This window comes from Bos javanicus, chromosome 10 (assembly GCF_032452875.1).
Source record: "Bos javanicus breed banteng chromosome 10, ARS-OSU_banteng_1.0, whole genome shotgun sequence".
In the NCBI taxonomy this organism is placed as follows: domain Eukaryota; kingdom Metazoa; phylum Chordata; class Mammalia; order Artiodactyla; family Bovidae; genus Bos; species Bos javanicus.
The window spans coordinates 42,237,024-42,257,088 of NC_083877.1; the positions used below are offsets into that span (position 1 = coordinate 42,237,024).

Here is a 20,065-nt window from a genome sequence, read left to right on the forward strand (position 1 = left end):
ATGGACTATAGCCTACCAGGCTCCCCCCTCCATGGGAATCTCCAGGCAAGAGTACTGGAGTGGGGTGCCATTTCCTTCTCCAGGGGATCTTCCCGACCCAGGGATCGAACCGAAGTCTCCTGCATTCCAGGCAGACGCTTTACCCTCTGAGCCACCAGGGATCTATTTCAATCCTGCTCTCCCAATCGGTCCCACCCTCCCCTTTCCCCCTGTAGCCACAAGTCCATTCTCTACATCTACATAAAAATGTCTCATTTTATGACTCTATGTGCAATCTTTGTTTCTTTTAACCTCATTGAGATATAATTCACACGTAATACAACCCTTTAAAAGTGTACACCTCAGAACTTCCCTGGTGGCCCAGTGGTTACAAAGCCACCTTGCAATGCAGGGAACACAGGTTTGATCCCTGGTCTGGCAAGATTCCCACATGCTGCAGGACAACTAAGCTCCTTTGCCATAACTACTGAGCCTGCTCTCTAGAGCCTGGAAGCCGCAACTACTGAAGCCCGCACACCCTAGAGCCCATGCTCTGCAACAGGAGAAGCCACTGCAATGAGAAGCCCATGATTCACAACTAAAGAGTCTCCCCCACTTGCCACAACTAGAGAAAGCCCACGCATAGCAACAAAGACCCAGCGCAGCCAAAAATAAGTAAATCAATAAAGATAAAAGTGCATACCTCAGTAGTTTTTAGTCTATTCACAAGTTGTACAACCATCAGTACTAATTTCAGAATATTTTCATCATCCCAGAAAGAAACCCTGTGCCCATTAGAAGTCTGAGAGTTAAATAATCTCAAAAGTATGCTCTGATAATCAATATTCCCCTGAGTTACACTGTTAATGTATTTTAACCAGTGTAGAAAGGGTTTTACTGTAGAATGATAAGGAGGACAGGGAAAAAAAAATACTAACTTACCCTCTGCTAAGACAAAGCATGATTCTGTGTATAAACCACTATGAAACTGGTATACAGTAATTAAGGAAAATAATTCTATTTCTATGCTTGAGGTGGTGATAAAGTCGATATACATTTTGGGTTCAACAGGACTTTCAAATAATACATTCAAAGACTGATGCTGCTGCTGCTGCTACTGCTAAGTCGCTCCAGTCATGTCTGACTCTGCAATCCCATAGATGGCAGCCTACCAGGCTCCCCCATCCCTGGGATTCTCCAGGCAAGAACACTGGAGTGGGTTGCCATTTCCTTCTCCAAAGCATGAAAGTGAAAAGTGAAAGTGAAGTCCCTCAGTCGTGTCTGACTCATAACGACCCCATGGACTGCAGCCCACCAGGCTCCTCCATCCATGGGATTTTCCAGGCAAGAGTACTGGAGTGGGTTGCCATTGCCTTCTCCGACATTCAAAGACTACACATTTAAAACTCTGAATAGATTATAGCTTAAAAAATGTTAGGTTTAAATATCCTCATATCTGATTCTAAGATGTAATACTGAAAATATAGATCATTTTTAGCATGTTATAAACTTTTTCAGTGATTTGTCTGGATACAGCAAATAAGGAGGAATTAAACATTTTTGTCTCTAGTTAGGATTATGTCTCTAGATTCCTACATCACCATATGGAAGTTACACTAAGTACCCAATTAGGTAAATTTGAAAATGATATATAATCAATTTCCCCAATTCATTTAACACAGATTAAAAAAAAATAAAAGTGAAGGATATAGCTTTACTAAGATCCAGTTGTATTGTTCCTGTAGGGTCTTCCAGAAAAAATTTTCCCTAAAAAAGATTAAAAGAAATATGTCCACATTTATGTAAAAATGAATACTATGGCAAAACAATTAAGATACTGACAATTTTGACAATAGACTATAGTAGAGAGTACCATGGATTTTTTTAAAAATCAGTAATTCCAAGTCTAGGCTTTTCCATCATTTAATTGAGACTCAGAGTCCTCAGAGGTATCAAACAATGACTACTGCCGATCAAGAGATGGCAGCAGGGACACTTGCTGGCTGCCACAAGAGGGACCTCACCAGGTGCCTTCACCTAAGAGAGCCAACAGCATCTCCCAGGGAGCAGGATGTGGTCTGCATCTTTGAATGCTTAGAAACTGAGAAGTCAACCAGAGATTACTGGGGAACTAATTTTAGGCTATGCAAACTGGTGGCTTGTCTAAGACACTCCTTTCTGATGTCTACTCAGGAAACCAAATGCAAATGAAAAAGTTATTTGGTAACTGAAGTAGATGCTTTCAATGAAGAATACATTCCGGTGCCCTCTGTAAAAATGCTGTATTTAACTGACATTTCATCAGTTTGAAGGCTGAAAATAAAGGATGGATACTTATCAAGTTTCACTTACCTCTTTTAACTGGGTTATCATCCCAAGAACAATCACATCTCCAATTTTGCTTGTACTGCCCAATAGGGTTTCTATTGTCTTAAGCTAAAATAAACAAAATAAACTCTTAAGGACTGAAAATATGTTCCTTTAAAAAACTAATCTTTTTTTTATAAAAATAAGTAAATTTTGAGTGCACATTGCAGTATTTACACCTATTTTACAATAGAAAATCAAATAAAACTTAGAAAATATAATTTTATCCTACAAAAAGCTAAAATAGCAACTGATGATGTCTTGGAAGAATTACGCCTAAGAAACACCATGTCAACATAGGCCCTTACCAATGACTGAAGTTTCATACCATATTATTTTGAATAATGATAGGTATATTTATCTTTAAAGTATAGAAGAATATGAATTTTATTTGTCAGTCTCTTCAGCACCTGCAAATTAGCGGGCTATTTAAAAGGTTATATTCTACTGTAACTTTATTTAGTATTTTGAAAGTATGTCATTATTACTTATATTCTCAATTTGATCATTATATTTTTATCAGAAAGTTAAAGGTAGTAATAATTGGGGCACTATTTTAAAGAGATCTTTTCTGACCTTTTCTATACATATAATCCTAACAATATATTAATACAAACATACATAATTTATAAACACATACCCATACAGTTTGTTTTATTTGCAAAGATGAAATCATATTATTTGTATTATTCTTCAACTTAACTTATCTTAGACATTATTGCATTTAACTATATTTAGATATACTTCATTCTTCTTAATGGATAGAAATATCTATAGTATATATACAACAATTTACCAAACAACTTAAAGGCCATAATCACAATATCCCATAATAATGTTAACATATGACACTAAAGTTCTCTTTAATAACATGAACCTCAAGCGACACAAGAATAGAATGTTCATTTTAAACAATTTTTTTAAAATGAAATACTTGGGAATAAATCTGAAGAAAAGACATGTATCCTAAAAACTGGATTAGGTAAAGATTTCTTAGAAACAATACTAAAAATATGAGCCATAAAAAAAAACTTATAAGCTAGACTTCAACATAATTAAGAACTTAAGTATTTCAAAAAGACCGTTGAGAGAATAAAAAGACAGCTTACAGAATGGGAAAAATATTGCAATTCACAATCAGTAAATAAAGCAACACAGGAGTACAAAACTATAACAGTGAGGATGCCATATTTGTAATTTGCAAAGGTAAAATGCCATACAGGGACTATAAATGGGGATTTTAATAATATACCAACAGGGATACAAAACTAAACAGCCTGGAAAGATAAGAAGAATAATAAATTATTTAGCTAAGCCTTTGAAGGAAATGGCAACCCACTCCAGTATTCTTGCCTGGAAAATTCCATGGACAGAGGAGCCTGGTAGGCTACAGTCCATGGGGTCGCAAAGAGTCGGACACGACTGAGCGACTTCACTTCACTTCACTTCACTTTAACATTACTTTGGCAAAGAGGAAAGGTGAAATAATGCTTCTGGGCTGTAGGTGTCTGAGTTGCTATAGGAAATCTAATATATATGAGAAAACACATAGATAATCATTGGTAGAGAAATATAAATAATGTCAATTTCCAAAACTTAATATTTTTTTCTGATAGCAGAAACTATCAAACACTATAAATGTTTTCTCCTCATGGTGCTGCCATCAAATGCTTAATTTAAGCATTATCTAGTATTACTGTTTTAGTATCTATCAGACTGCTCATCATTATGAATTCTGATCTAACATGGTAGAGAACTGAATGAACCTGAACAGAGCCTGGGCTCTTCAGAAGTTATGTGGAAACTCATAGAAACAGTGGGGCCTAGCCAGAAGGAGCTAAGGACTGTCCCCCAGCAGGGTTCCATGTGCTGAAGCAGGGAACAAAGCCACTGATAGACTGACAGGAACCAGGTATGTGGCTGGAACAAAAGTGACAGTGCTGTTTGGTAACCGCTTCCTGAAACGAAACGGCAGAAGGAGCACACGTGGCAGGAAACATTCCCCCTCTCCCTGGACGACACTGTGGCCTGTCTGCGCTCTCTCGTACATTCTATAAATGTGGTTTCCTTAGTGCCTTCAGTAAAGTTTTCACTCCAACTGATATAACACGTCTTGGCTGAACAAGTGTGTGGTGGTCACTAGATGGCTGGACTGGGCAAAGAGCAGGATTTCAGAGTGGGAGTGAGGATGAGATGGGTAATGTTGAGTGAGGGTTGGTCAGAAAGTCAGCAAATGGACCAGGAGGACTAGGGTTCTGTCCTGGTGGTGAGAGCCTCTCTGGGGGCTACCAGCGTCTCAGGGCCTGACCCAAAGAAGGAAGTAGATGATTCTGTTAGAGATTTGTAGCACCCAGGACACAAGGCACGGACTTTCCCAAGAGGGGGTACACGCAGGTCAGTTAGCTAGACAGTTATCAGTGGTTCATTTGCATTTAAAATTCAATAAATTAGAAATAAGCAACAAATATTAAACTTGTATACTTACACCCCCTGAATAATAATGATAACATTCTAACCTGGAATTTGCTTCCACTTTCATCAGGGTGAGAACCAATCACTGGTGGAGTAAATAATTCATGTCTGTGGGTTCTCTAGAAAAAAGAAAAATTCACATGAATTACTGAAGTGAAAGTGAAGTCGCTCAGTCATGTCCGACCCTCAGCAACCCCATGGACTGCAGACTTCCAGGCTCCTCCGTCCATGGGATTTTCCAGGCAAGAGTACTGGAGTGGGGTGCCATTGCCTTCTCTGTGAATTACTGAGGCAAACCTTTAAAACAGAGCGCTATTCATTAAAATAGCACCCTGACAAACCATTGTTCTTAAATTAACATTACTATTATTTATTCTCAACAAATTTGAAACCCCACATACTTTAATGTACAAATATCTAGAAATGCAATTTAAAAAAAAATTAAGGCTTTTTAAAAAAGGTCTATTGTGTACCTGGCAGTAATGCACTCTGGGCTGATATGAAATGACAAACTAAAGCTGTCATCCTCAGAGGCAGGGGCAGTGAGAAAGAAGTGTCAACAGGTCATAAGACAACCAAGGACCCTGAGAAGAAGGGGCCATTCAATGAGATCCTAAATGATAAAAAAGATGCTGCTAGTAAGAAACAACAAGAGACTGAGACAAGATATTTTAGGCAGAGGAAGGGATGTGTCACAGAAGGAGTTAAGAGTCAAGGAGTGTTAGGGACGTGATATGAAGTTCAGTACAGTTGGATCACAAGGTGCACAAGTCAGACAATGCTTGAGATTGGCTGGAGTCTCTATTTGGGAAACTATGCCCCCCATACACACTGTGGTACACAAAGTTTAGGTAGGGCAGGTGCCCTTCCCCCTCCACTGACATAGCACCAAGATCTAGCAAATCAAAGTACTGCATCCCCTTGGCCATTGATTGGTTCAGGGTTGAATAAGTGCCTAAAGCTGCGCAATAAGTGACAGTTACTAGAACTTTTGAAAAAGAACAACTCTCTAAGAGTTACTAAGGCCACTAGTGGCCACCTCTGTCACCTCATAGGGAGAATTTGTTTGAAAGTAAGATGAATTTTTTAAAGTTGCTAGGAGATGGAAAGAGCTAGATGCCTCAGGACATCGTGTGAGCACCTGGCTCCAGTTGTGCTTGACACAGCTGGACTTTCTCCACAAACCAAGAAATTGCTTTGTCTGTTTTTGCCAATTTGAGTTTCCATTACCTCTAATAGAAAAGCCCTAACAATACAGACTCTGCATGCCAAACCAAGAAGTTAGGCTTACACACAATTGCAAACAACAATTTTGAAGTAGAATGGTAAAAGCAGATATGTGTTCAGGAAGATAACTACAATAAAAATATGCGTGGACTAAAATTCAACCCTTTTAAAAAATATATGTATTTATTTATTTGGCTGTGCTGCATCTTAGCTGTCGCACAGGGGACCTTGGATCTTCACTGAGGCATGCAGGATCTTCAGCTGCAGCATGCAAACTTAGTTGCAGCATGTAGGATCTAGTTCCTTGATCAGAGATCGAACCCACCCCCCTGCATTGGGAGTGTGGAGTCTTAGCCACTGGACGACCAGATTCAACCCTTTTAATGAGGCTTGGGAGGGTTTAGTGACACCCCCAAATAATATCATAGGCTCTAACACATAATTTTTAAAAAGAAAGAAAAAAGAAAGTGGTATTTACTGAGCATCTTCTCTGTGAAAAGCACTATGCCAAATGTGGAGGAAATAAACAAGGAGTGTGCAGTCTGACAACAGGGCTACGCACCCCGAATGCCCAGCAGGACCAACTCTAGTAACTGACACAGGAGACACACTGAGTCGTCAGCGGGTTGAAAGCAGAAAGAGACTGCATCCAACTGGAGATCACAGATGGCTTCGGAAAACAGGAGGAATCTGAGCGGGCCTTTCCAGAATGAGGAGGGTTTCAACAGTAGAGATAAGACAGAAGAGCAGCGAGAGAGTGAATAGTTTACACAAAGTCACAGAAGACGTGAAGAAACAGAAAAATTCCACGTTTCAGTTTTGGCTCCTCTACTTTTCTAAGGGAAAAGTAGAGATTAGGCCAAAAATGTGTGACTGGAAGACTTGTACTTAATTCAACAAGAAGTAAACTTCCTTGAAAGACTTGTGAGCAAAATCATTACAGGATCGGTGCTGAACTTTGGGAAGAGCAATCTGGTAGCACTGTGTAGAGGATGGAGGCAGGAGAGAATAATGTCTTCAGGGCTCACTCTCTTCAAGCTCTGTTCAGTGCTTACTCCTGCCGACCACTCTCTCTTCCTTGAAACCTCCCTGTGCTTCTGCCGTATAGCACCACCCTAACCTAGCCCCCAAACTTATCCCCTTCCCTTTTCCGTCATCTCTCAGGAGCTCAGCCTCACCTGTGACTCGAGGCAGATGCCCCCTTAATCTCTCCCTACCCAGATCTCTTTCTTTCCCTGCAGACATGCATCTCACCTGATATCCTGCTGGTGACCTGAACTCAACTGTTTGAAATAGAACCTGCCATCACCTTCCCCCTTCTCCTTTTCCTAGTTGTTAACTTATTATCATTACGCTACCCGTGTACTCTCTCAGGCTCAAAACCTTAATCATCTTTGAGTTTTCACTCTCCCCGTTCTTGTCCAGTCACCATGAAACTATGGCTTCCATGTTCCTGGACTGCCCCCTCTTTCTGCTCCCCTTGCCTGCCTTCATTCAGGCTATCATTTATGCCACGACTAATATCACAGACACCTGTAAGTCTTCTCTCATACTCTAATTCATTCTAAAATCTACTGAGAGAGGAAGTGTTCAAGGAACCTGATGTAATGAATAGCTGTGGTATTTTAAAGCTCCTTATACCAAGAGAACAGAGTCCAACTCCCAAGAATGGCATCCAAGGCACATCCATGATTTAGCTGCCACTTGACTTTACAGCCTTATCCCATGCTACTCCTCTTCACGAGCTTTCCTCTCCACACGAAGGACTGAGTGCTCATCATTTCCTGCAGAGTCCACTTTACCTTTTGCTCTTTGTTCACACTGTTCACCACCTTTCCCCCATTTCCACAAGATCAAAGCAATTAAGGTCCCTGTCAAATGCCATCGTTTCCCTGAAGCCGTCTGATTCTTCTATGGAATGCATCCTCTTTGTATTTCTTCTAAAGCATGTATAAAATTCTACTCTATATTTTATTTGTGCACATGTCTTCAACTTCATAGACTACAGTGTAGGAGGCAAATGTTGGGCTCAAGTCAGACTGACTAGATTCAAATCCTCATTCTACTTACTAGATATAGCCTCTGGGCTAGTGACTAAACTTCTCTATGTCTCAGTTTCCCCATCTGTAAAATGGGAATAATAGCATTTATACATACTGAATGTTGATATTATGGTGATAAAATGATAAGCAATGTCTGTAAAGTAATAAACAATGCCTGGCATATCAAAAGCATGTGAAAAATGTTAGCTACTATTTTTACCATCATCATGATTGTTAAAGTGTTTTTTTCAGATCTGTATCCTCTAGATGGTCTCAAACACAGAGAGCCCAACAACAGTCTACTGAATGACAAACTTCAGAGTACAAAAGCCCATCCTTTAGTTATTCCTGAGTCTCACCTAAGTTGAAACAGCCTCTTTCTCCCCCTCCAACTTACCTGGTGCAAAATTGTGTATCGTTCACGAAACAGCTCTGCTTTATCTCTTGCTGTCCCAAATAAATTTGGTGCAGGGTGGTTGGTCATTAATAAACTAGAAAAAAAAGAATATGTCTATTTATGACTATCATAATACACAAAGATAGATCAAAAATGAAAGACTATATACCTTCTGAAAAAAAATATACATCTGAAATTAGCTTAACCTCAGTGGATGGCATACTTACGGAAGAAATTTTTTTCTTTCTGAATTGTACACAAAGCGTGGGATATCAAATGCTCCTATGATATTGAAGATATGATCTCTGAAAAACAACCCATAAGAACAAACCTGATTTACTAAAAAATAAGTATTCCAAGTGAACATGAAAACTTGCATTATAATCTTATGTCATACACATATACTTTCCACAGATCATGTACACAATTTTTTGTAGTGTCAAAATAATACAAAATGTCAAAGGTCCCTGTCAAATGCCATCGTTTCAAAATAATACAGCGTTTGTAGCCTGTATATTTTCCTCTCAGAGAAAAGAAAGCACTGCCAATACTCTCAAACAAACAAAAAATTTAATCTACTTCTAATTAATAATGTCATCTGTTGGAAAAGAACATTTATAATAAAATAGTGACATCTTAAAGAAATCTCTCCTAATATATACTACTTTTATAAGCTACAATATTATTTAAGGGTGTAATTCATTTCCAACTATTTTTTAATCCAAAATATCATGCAAAAGTGATCCAGGAAAAGATGTAAACAGAAAAAAGAATTGCCCCCCAAATTCTGACTATATCAGAATATTGACACATATAGTGTCAGAGAAGGGCAATTCACAAAATAATTTACCTTCAGACACTTGTAATATAACCATGTTTCAATGAGGTTAAATAGCACTATTCTCAGCACTACTGCATAAATATTCCAATCTAAAAAAAAACTTCCCTAAAATTATATCTATTTCCCAAAATGAAAATGGTCAAAAAAACTTCATGCTCACCTGTTGGTAGCACCTAGTATAGAGAAGCAGAAAACCAGTGAACTTGAAGCAAGCCTTGATTCTAGGCACAGCACCATGGTTTTCTAGTGGATCAGTCTCAGCAAGTTATTTAACTTACCCATGCTCCTTATGCATCTATAATAATGAGAGCCTCTTCCTTCTGCTATAATATAATGACTTTCTGACAATTGGAGTTGCAAAGATCATTTATAATTCAGTCCCCACTCAAACTCTATATTGGCTGACAGTAGCATGGCAGCCCACTCCAGTATTCTTGTTTGGAGAATCCCCATGGACAGAGGAGCCTAGAGGGCTGCAGTCTGTGGAGTTGCAAAGAGTCAGACACAACTGAGTGACTGAGCACAGCACAGCAGCATATGAACAGCTTGACAGAAACAATGGGTAACTTTAACACCTACTTTAGGATGATAGTCCTTATACTTTGATACAATCGTTTTGAATTTCTAATGAGGGATTTAGGAGCAAGTACTCTAGTATCTTAAAATGAGTTGGCAAGGATAAAATTTAAATACCTTAATTTCTCTATTTTTGCAGCTCTAATAAGTTCTAATAGGAAAAAGATTAAAACTTTGGGATAGACATGTACATACTGCTATATTTTAAATAGATAACCAACAAAAACCTATCGTATAGCAAAAAAAAAAAAAAAGATTAAAACTACTGACCAAAAGGAGTAATGACTCCTTTCAATCATCTCCATTGCCCCAGTAGGAAAAAAAAATGTTAAAACTGTTTCTTTTCATTTTTCCCAGATGTTTTTGTTTCAGTTAAACCCTGTGAATTTGGAAAGAAGTATTACATTCAAAGGAGGAAAGGAAAGCGGTACACTTGGGAATAAAACCCAGAAAAATTACTGCCATATAAATTCCTAAGCTCTAACAGTATGAGACAGGGTAACAAGTCATAAAGCTAAGGTTCTACCCTCCTTGGCCATTCAGCATGTTACCTAAGTTAAGTCCCTGAACTTTTGGGACTCAGCCCTTTCCTAAGATAAAAAGTAAATTATACCTCTGAATAATCAATTCAATTCACCTGTAGCATATAAAATATTAAATCAGTTGGGTAAGTGGAAAAAGTCTGTCATGGTACAAACACATCAAAATCTCAAATCCTGAGATAAAAATAGTAAAGATGAGTCATGTAATATTGAGGTTTATAATGTAGTGAAGTGAAAGTCACTCAGTCGTGTGACTCTGTGACCCCACAGACTATAGCCTGCTAGGCTCCTCTGTCCATGGAATTCTCCAGGCCAGACTACTAGAGTGGGTAGCTATTCCCTTCTCCAGGCAATCTTTCCAATCCAGGGATCAAACCCAGGTCTCCCGCATTGCAGGCAGATTCTTTACCATCTGAGCCACCAGGGAAGCCCAATGATAGCTTATAATGTAGCTATCAACAAAAAGAAACACAAAGAAAGAACCACTGTAGAAATGGTGACCACTGGTTATTTTCCCAAGAAAATAATTTAAAATAAGCACTCAATAACACTTCTGTACAGGTAAAAAGTGAAATTTGTCCACATACATAGTTTCATCTACTGACTGACTGCATTCCTGGACTGCTGCTTCCACTACTGATCGTTCAATCATGTTTGATGACACTGAAAAGAGAAGTTCAAAGTCAAATTTTAAAAACAGGCATACAATTTAGTTCTCTCCACACATGGCTGTTTTTCCTTAAAATAATCTGTAAACACTAAACCCAAGATTCTCATTACATAGGTTTTAAGAGGAAAAAGCATGTTAGGTTAGAACAGTAACTAACAAAAGTCTTATCTCAAATATCTTAATTTTCTTCTCTCAAATACACTTATAATACCTTGATACACAGTCAAATGCTTCAGCTTTCTAAATATTGTTTAGCAATATACATTCAGGTATACAAATGCTTCTGTAAGCTCGTAGGTTAATATGGTTACCTTAGTATAGCTTTTCATCACAACTGCTATGTTTCTTCCTTTTTGTGTGTGTGTGGCTGTGCTCCCACGGTATGCAGGATCCTAGTTCCCCATCAGGGATAGAACCTACGTCCCCTGCCCTAGAAGGCAGATTCTTAATCACTTGACCACCAGAGAAGTCCCCACAACTGCTATGTTTCAACAGGCATGAGAGTAACAGAAATAACAATAACTGCCACCATTTATTAAGCCCTTAGTAAACAAGTGACACTATACTCAGTACTTCACAAGCATTACTGGATAGATGTCTTATAAGACTGATGTTCAAGCCATGTCTTACAGGTGAGGAAAGCGCAACTCCAAGAGGTCAAATAACCTGCTGATGAACATAACTGGAAGGAGTAGAAAGCAACACAAACAAGAGCCTCTTTCCCGATTGGGTGCCCTTAACCACTGTGGTATGTTCTCAGGCAAAATGCCATCATGTGCCATTAATGTATACTAATTTTATAAAATTAATCATTTCTAAATTTTCAACTGTAAGGAAAATTTTAAAACAAAGATATATTTAAAATTCTGCCCTTAGAAAAAAAATAAAATAAAATTCTGTCCTTAGAAGTAAAAATGAGATATAATAGCAATTTCTCCTCTATCACAGAAAGTTTCCACCCATTTAACTGAAGAAACCGGCATCTGTACAACCCATGAGAGCAAGCCACACCCACCTCCCTTCTTCAGTGCTCTAGAAACTGGACATTTTTTCTAGGAGAAGAGCATTTCTCTTTTGTAGGTCCATGCTTATGGCAAAAGATTGAATATTTAACAAAAAGATCCCTCAAGAAAGGCTGAGGCAGGAAGGGAAAGTTATTCTCGCTCACTCTTTTTTTCCCTCAAACATTTAAAAATAACTAACTTGAGAAACCTGTATGCAGCTCAGGAAGCAACAGTTAGAACTGGACATGGAACAACAGACTGGTTCCAAATAGGAAAAGGAGTACATCAAGGCTGTATATTTTCACCCTGCTTATTTAACTTATATGCAGAGTACACCATGAGAAACACTGGGCTGGAAGAAGCACAAGCTGGAATCAAGATTGCCAGGAAAAATATCAATAACCTCAGATATGCAGATGACACCACTCTTATGGCAGGAAGTGAAGAACAACTAAACAGCCTCTTGATGAAAGTGAAAGAGGAGTGAAAAAGTTGGCTTAAAGGTCAACATTCAGAAGACTAAGATCATGGCATCTGGCCCCATCACTTCATGGCAAATAGATAGGGAAACAGTAGAAACTAGCTGACTTTATTTTGGGGGGCTCCAAAATCACTGCAGATGGGACTGCAGCCATGAAATTAAAAGATGCTTACTCCTTGGAAGGAAAGTTATGACCAATCTAGACAAGCATATTAAAAAGCAGAGACATTACTTTGCCAACAAAGGTCCATCTAGTCAAGGCTATGTTTTTTCCAGTAGTCATGTATGGATGTGAGAGCTGGACTATAAAGAAATCTGAGTGCCAAAAAATTGATGCTTTTGAACTATGGTGTTGGAGAAGATTCTTAAGAGTCCCTTGGACTGCAAGGAGATCCAACCAATCCATCCTAAAGGAGATCAGTCCTGAGTGTTCATTGGAAGGACTGATGTTGAAGCTGAAACTCCAATACTTTGGCCACCTGATGCAAAGAGCTACACATTTGAAAAGACCCTGATGCTAGGAAAGATTGAAGGCAGAAGGAGAAGGGGACAACAGAGGATGAGATGGTTGGATGGCATCACTGACTCAATGGAGATGAGAGGGAGGGACAGGGAGGCCTGGAGTGCTGTGGTCCATGGCATCGCGAAGAGTTGGATGCAGGGAGCCAGCGTGAGGAACTCTGCCCGTGGCAAAGGTCATGAGGAAGGAGGCTCGGCATACGCAAAGGCGGAATCGAGCCTCAGGAGTCCCCCTGGAAATTCTCGAGCATCTACCCCCAAAACCAGAGGCTGCCTACTTTATTGCTGTGCTCTCACCTACACCTCTGACTTTATGGGGGGCTGTCCCCCACCACCTCTTTTGGAGAAGGGGTTAACTTAGAGCTCCAGTTAATAATTTCTGGGCGTAACAGGAGTGTTTCAACCTACAAACTCCTCTGAAGGTTCTCTAGCCTGCCTGACAGGTTTGTCCGGCCACATGTGATTGTTCACAGCCTCCCACCCGTGAGAGGCACGAGATGCTCTAAACTTTCTAAAAACAGATTCTTTTGAGAAGTTAGAAAATTATTAGTATAGTATTAGTGGGCTAGTTAGGAATTATACCGGTGGAGGGTTTCATTGTTGAGCCAATATTTGCTGCTACATCTCCATATCCCTTGCCGCTTATACACATTAATGAATGTAACTAACATATGAGAGAAATAAGTATTAACCTTGATATTAATCACATTGGACCTTAGGCTAAGTAAATTCATTTCTTGATTATAGCCCACTGCACCTTTGCCCTGTAGGAATGCAAATTTATCTGGTGCCTTCGGAGGGTGGTGCTTGACTTAAGAAAAGTCACCTTTGGAGAAAGTAAGTTTTCTGGTTGACTAATCATAATCAGAAAGGGTCATAAAATGTTAGCAGGCCTCTTGGCCAGAAGATGATGTAAATCACCTGAGAACTTTGTATATCGGAAGGAATGCAGAAAAAAAGCGTGGTTTCAATAAGAGTCAGGACTGCTGCCCGAATGACTACTTTTGTATTACATCTCTGTGTATAAAAGTGGACCCTGGAAAATAAAGAATGGGATCAGTTCCTAGAAAGACTGGTCTCCTCATGTCGTTCTTTCTCTCACTTTCTGGCTGAATTCCCATCTGGAGTGTGGAGGCTCATCAAGCCTACTAATTTTGCCTGGGCTTCTAAGATCTGACCGGGGAGGCCTTAGTGTCTCCTCTCCTTTGGGAGAACGGAAGGATGCCTGCGGCCTATGTAGGTGACCCAAACTCCTTGTCTTGGGAGTTTTATTGGTTTTCCACGTAAACCAAGTTATTCAGCCTCTTTTCTCCATTGAATTTTCCTACTGAGCTATCCTTACTTAACCACTCTATATCTTTAATTCTATCGTATCCTGATCGCCGAAGCCGTCTCCCCTTCGAATTCTCTGGATCCACCGGTGCTGGACCCCGGCAGTCAGACACGACTGAGCAACTGAACTGAACTGAACTGAAGCAACACAAAGAAACAGGCAAACAGAGAAAAGAAAGTAACCATAAAGGAATCAGAGGGAAATTCATAAAAGGGAAGAACTGTAAAAGAGTCTCTGGGAATGCCCCAAGGTTCCAACAGAATTAAGAGGCTCCCCCTTAGCAATAAGTGCTACCAGGGGTAGTGCTACCAGGGGTATGTCTCATGCCACCGGGACATTCAATACTGAGTCCTCAACTTCTCCTTAAACTTTTTAAGATAACTGAGGATGTAGAACGATATGAACAATATACGTTACAGAGAATGTTACTTACAGGGTTGCTTTTCAACTGCATCGATGATCTTTTCCAGTGCATCTTCAAGCTCTATTTCATTGATAGACTGAAGAGCTTCTGTGAGGTACTTAACAGCTTCGCTGATAAGAGAGACTGGTAATTAAGGCTACACGTTTTATGCCAAAGTCTGGCAAAGATTCGTCAATCCAGCATTGAAATTATGACCTACTCACTCACTCCTCCCTGCAAGCAATACTCCCCTTTCTTGTGCTTTCTGAACAAAGTCTTTCTCTTACCCACTGCCAACAGAACCATTCTTAAAATCCCAAATCACATCCTTCTTCTAGGAAGACTTCCTAAACCAGCTCTACCAGCTACAATCTCCCTTTCCTTCTGAAATTGTTAATCTCACTTATAGGTACCTTACATCTGCTATATCAAGTAGCCTTGTACTATGTATTACTTGACATTAATAAACTCAGTCTGCTTCAATGTTCTGAATATAACAGACAATTAAATAAATATTAACTTGATAATGCATTTGCTTAAGTTCCAGTAATTTCATCATCGTTTTCAACTGTAAAATAAGAAAAAAAAAATGGGCTAGAAAAAACTTTGACATTTGAATATCGTCGTAGAGGTAATAACATTCACTAAAATCACATAACTCTCTCCCGGCCCCCCCATAATCAATAAAACTGAAATTTTGAATAAATCATATTAATTCTTGATTTAAATAACGATAATTCTCAGAGTGAACACTGTCTCCTTAAACAATTAGCTAATTCCATGCCATTCTGTATTTGTGGACCACAACTTTACACTTGATATCAATATTGTTATATATCTTAGGTTGCTTATTGTTTCATGTGTGGGTGTCACATCCCTTTAGTTTATTATAGAATATGATTGATTCCCTAAAATCACACATGTATTGGGTGACTCTTGGGAAAGCTACTAGGATAGACCAAAGTCATACAGGATCTGGTCCCTGTCAAATCTCACTGGTCTTATCCAGTGTCTCTGGACTTCCTGATGCTCTCCTGCTTCAAGATCTTGATATGGTCACTTCTCCCCTACTCTTTACCTACTCAAGTCCTGCTCATACTCAGTTCAAACCATTCTTTTTTTTCTTTCCCCCCCAAATCATTCTTTAATGAAGCCTTTCTTGACTCTAGAACTCTTTATACACCTGGTTATACACTATCACAGCACTTCTTTCCTCGGATCCTTTTCACAATTGAAAGTAAATAATTGTGAATTATTTAATATCCATGCTAGACAGACTTCTAAGATGACGCCTAATAATCCACACCTCCTGGTAATCACATCTTTGTTTAATAACCTCCCCTTGAGTGTGGGTTGGACCTAATGACTTGCTTCTAATAATAGAATATGGCACAAGTGATCAAATATTTTACTGTACTGTACTTTTTTTTGGTATTGTACTTTTAAAAATAAACATTTTTAAGTGACAAGATGTCACTTTCTTGCCTTAAGTTACAAAAAACTGGCTTTCATTTACTAGCAGACTCTCTTGCTAATTTTGATAAAGTAAGCTGCCATGCTGGGGAGCCTCAAGAGCCAGCAAGGACTAAAGCCCTCAGTCGGACAATCCTGGATGAACTGAATCCTGCCAATCACTGAATGAACTTGGAAGCAAACCCTGCCCAACTGACTGTGAGATGACTGCATCTTGACTGCAACCTTTTGAGAGACGGTGAAGCTAAGGACCCAGCTAAGCCTACCTGAATTCCTGGCCCATGGAAAATGTGAGAATCTAAGTGCCTGCTGTTTTAAACGTCTGAATTGGGGGTAATGAGTTATGCAGCAATAAATAATTAATACACTATCTGACCCCCAACCTCCGCAGTGTTGTACTCTCCTACTCCCTTGCTCCATAAATATTTTGCAGCTAATATATTTCAGTGTATTTCTGACTGAATTAATGAATGACAGCTCGGTGTTAAGTCAAATCCTAAGTGAAAAGAAAAATACCAACTGATTTATTGCTTGTATTTTTTAAATGTCGGGGATCAATAGATAATCAAATAATCAGAATTTATTATTTTCTCCTACAGAATATCCACTCTTGCCCCTGTTCACTAACCCCAAAACATGGTAAAAGTCCCATAAAACTCATCTTCACAAAAACAAACCAAAAACCTCTACACACACAAGACCAATCAAAACCTGGTAGAGACGTGTGTCCCGTCCGGCAGGTGTTTACATATGTAAATACCGTATTCTTTTTTTTTTTTTTTTAAGGCAGATTTAATGAGAAAAATCTTGTATAGGATCATTCTACAAATCGTAGAAAACACAGATATGGCAAGAGACGTTCTAAAGGAAATCTTTAAAAAAAAAAAAAAAAAAGACATGCTTCAAACCTACCCACTTTTTAACCCTTCAGGAATTCTCTCTCAAGAATAGGACCTGACCTAAAATTGGGAGGGCTGGCAGGGCCTACCATTTGTACTAATCTGACAGCTACTGGCAAGCAATGGGCTTTCCCAGGTCTCTCATTCGCTGTCTCCGTAACCACGTGAGCAGCGACGCTGGGATTCCCACGCCGCAGAGGAAAAGATTAAGCGGGCAGAGAGCGCCCAAGCACCGTGCTAATATACGGATGCTGCGGAACCTATCGCCGCTTCTCCGGCTGTTTGGCAAGTGCAGGAGAGCCTCATCCCTTCCGGGAGAAACTTTACGAGTCCGCGTCGGGGAATCTAGGAAGGCATCGCCAGATCCTCTTCGCTTCTTAGAACTCTCTCAGGGTCTCTGTCATTTTAAGGCCAGAGACCAGGTTCCGTCTCGGAGTGCGGCTCATCCCGCTGCCCCGCACGGCAGTCTGGCCCTGGCTCTCCCCTCCTACCCCGCCAGCTATACGGCCGACTCACCCCCGGAGCATCAATCCGCGAAGCTTGAAGGCGGAGAGCGCCCGGCTCCTTAACCGCTCAGGCGCCATGTTTGCGTTTTGGCGCCACGGCCCCGGCTCCGCCCCTTCCCGGGAGAGCCCCGTCCTGGCCCCGCCCCAGAAACGCCAGTTCTCTATAATTAAATAGCGCCAGAGGCCACTACTCCTCTCAGTGCGTGGAAAGATCTGCGGTTCCGCAGGCCAGGCAGGCTGCCTCCCTGCACCCTCTAAGTTGCAGGAGAAAACGAGCCTACACTGCTCTGATATTGCGATACTGACCAGCGAGTGCCCTGCTGTCTGGTTGGGAACGCGCTTCCCTATCTCAAGTGCTTTCATGGAACCCACTTTGCGCTCTCATCGCTCCCCTCCACCTTCCGTGACTCCCGTCGGGCTCATCCGGACCTTGGGGCCCTTCAGTACTTATGTTTTCTGCTTCACACAAGCCCTGGAAATGCTCTGTGTCACCACAGGGTTTTCCCTGACATTCACTCGCAGCCGTTATACGTCACCATAATTCTCACCCACTCCACTTTATATTTAAGTTGCGGGCTGCCTTTAAGCGCTTTAAATGTATTAATATATTGCTTGTAAAGCCAAATGAGTTGTGTGCTGTTTTTTCAACATCTTCCTTTTACTGATGAGAAAAGTGAGACACAGATATGGTAGGTAGATGGCTCACTCAAGATGAAACATTCAGTGAGTGATGGATGGAGCCAGGATTACTCAGTCTTATTCCAGCAAGTGAGCTGTTAATTTGCCACGCGTCAAAACGCTTGCTCCAATGAGTTACAATAAAACCTTGGAGTGCTTATAAGTGAACGTGCAGTCTTATGAAATGTGAGGATGATTCCTAAGAACTGCTATACAGTGACTTCCAGTGTATTCGACTTGTTGCTTATGTACGACTCTGCTACCCGTTGGACTGGAGCCCGACAGGTTCCACTGTCCAACGGATTTCCCAGGCAAGAATATTAGAGTGGGTTGCCATTTCCTTCTCCTGGGAATCTTCCCGACCCAGGGATTGAACCCAGGTCTCCTGCACTGGCAAGCAGATTCTTTACTGCTGAGCCACCAGGGAAGGTCAGTACCTACATATTTAGAATTTATTTAGTATCTATTACTACAAGACTCTAAGGAGTCAATAATACTTGATTATTTCAGCGTTTGTGTCTAACGGGGCCTCAGTACCAACTAGCTACAGCAAGCAGGCACTTAATAAACATATGCTGAATAAATTAACGTTCTGAGGGGTGAGCGGCCACATTGTCTTAAAGGACAGGGGCATTTATAGACACTGGCATGATTATTGTCTTCCCTCTTGGCACTAGTTTCACTTCAGTAACATCATTTTATAGCAAGGGTTAGGCAGCTTTCTCTGGAAGGGGCCAGACAGTAAACATTTTCCACAGTGAGACCTATCTGGTCTTTGTTGCAGGTACTCAGCTGGGCCTACTCAACTCTGTGGCTTACATCAGCAGCCACAGACAATCCTTAAACGAATTAGAGTGGCTGTGTGCCAATAAACTATGTACAGATGCTGAAATTTGGATTCATATTTTTTATGAGTAATATAATTTAAAATTTTTTTCAACTATTAAAAAATGTATAATTATTTTTAACTTGTGGGCGCCACAGAAACACGTAGTAAAAAGATTTGGCCTGCAGGCTGTAGCTTGCTGGCGTACGTTTTAGAAATTTTTCAATTAAATATATATATATAATTATATATATATATATTCTCATTCTCTACTATTCTCTCCCTCTCTCTGGATAACTGTCTCTGCCGGAAGTTGAATGGAAAAGGCAAACCCTCATAAAGCATTTGTGTACTAATACATTGATTTAAGTCACAGCAACATCAAGTCCGTGTACAAGAAGTCCATCGAGTCACTGGATAAGGTACAGAGTTAGGCTGTTCCGCCCACACAACACAATCGCAAGTGACACGAAATCAGGGAGTAGCAGGGCTGCGGAGAAGCGAAGGCACCACCCTGCCCACTCAGACCTCAAGCATCCCTAACTGGCGAGGCCACCCCGCGCTCGGCTTCCCGGGCGGGCTTGGGGACGGCGCAGCCGCACTGGTGCCGCCTTCCCACCAATCTCGACCCTCGACGCGTTCCGTTCGTGCGTGGAGGAGCCAGGCGGGAGAAGAGGCCGCTCCGTGGGCAGGGGCTGCGGCGCGCCGAGCGGCTGGGCCCAGCGACCGCGCGGATGGCCGACTCGCAGCTGTTCTGCGTGGCCGAGGAGCGCAGCGGCCACTGTGCCGTGGTGGACGGAAACTTCCTCTACGTATGGGGGGGCTACGTG

At 40.7% G+C, this 20,065-nt stretch overlaps 2 protein-coding genes across 6 annotated transcripts in view; one reads left to right on the forward strand and one right to left on the reverse strand.

The window, feature by feature from the left end:
* POLE2 (DNA polymerase epsilon 2, accessory subunit) overlaps window positions 1-19,426 on the reverse strand; it is a 33,491-nt gene extending 14,065 nt beyond the window's left edge. For all 4 annotated transcript variants that reach the window (XM_061429782.1, XM_061429781.1, XM_061429784.1 and 1 more), the window contains exons 1-9: window positions 17,742-19,426; window positions 14,884-14,984; window positions 11,031-11,106; window positions 8,712-8,789; window positions 8,485-8,578; window positions 4,863-4,937; window positions 2,332-2,415; window positions 1,690-1,746; window positions 922-970 (exon numbers count right to left, since the gene is read on the reverse strand). In XM_061429782.1, coding sequence (XP_061285766.1) covers window positions 922-970; window positions 1,690-1,746; window positions 2,332-2,415; window positions 4,863-4,937; window positions 8,485-8,578; window positions 8,712-8,789; window positions 11,031-11,106; window positions 14,884-14,984; window positions 17,742-18,094 — 967 coding nt within the window. In that variant the 5' untranslated portion in view covers window positions 18,095-19,426. The remainder of the gene's footprint in view (window positions 1-921; window positions 971-1,689; window positions 1,747-2,331; window positions 2,416-4,862; window positions 4,938-8,484; window positions 8,579-8,711; window positions 8,790-11,030; window positions 11,107-14,883; window positions 14,985-17,741) is intronic.
* A 453-nt stretch (window positions 19,427-19,879) lies between these two features.
* The window catches only part of KLHDC1 (kelch domain containing 1), a 40,208-nt gene continuing 40,022 nt past the window's right edge, over window positions 19,880-20,065 (forward strand). For both annotated transcript variants that reach the window (XM_061429790.1, XM_061429791.1), the window contains exon 1: window positions 19,880-20,065. In XM_061429790.1, the coding sequence (XP_061285774.1) occupies window positions 19,970-20,065 (96 nt within the window). In that variant the 5' untranslated portion in view covers window positions 19,880-19,969.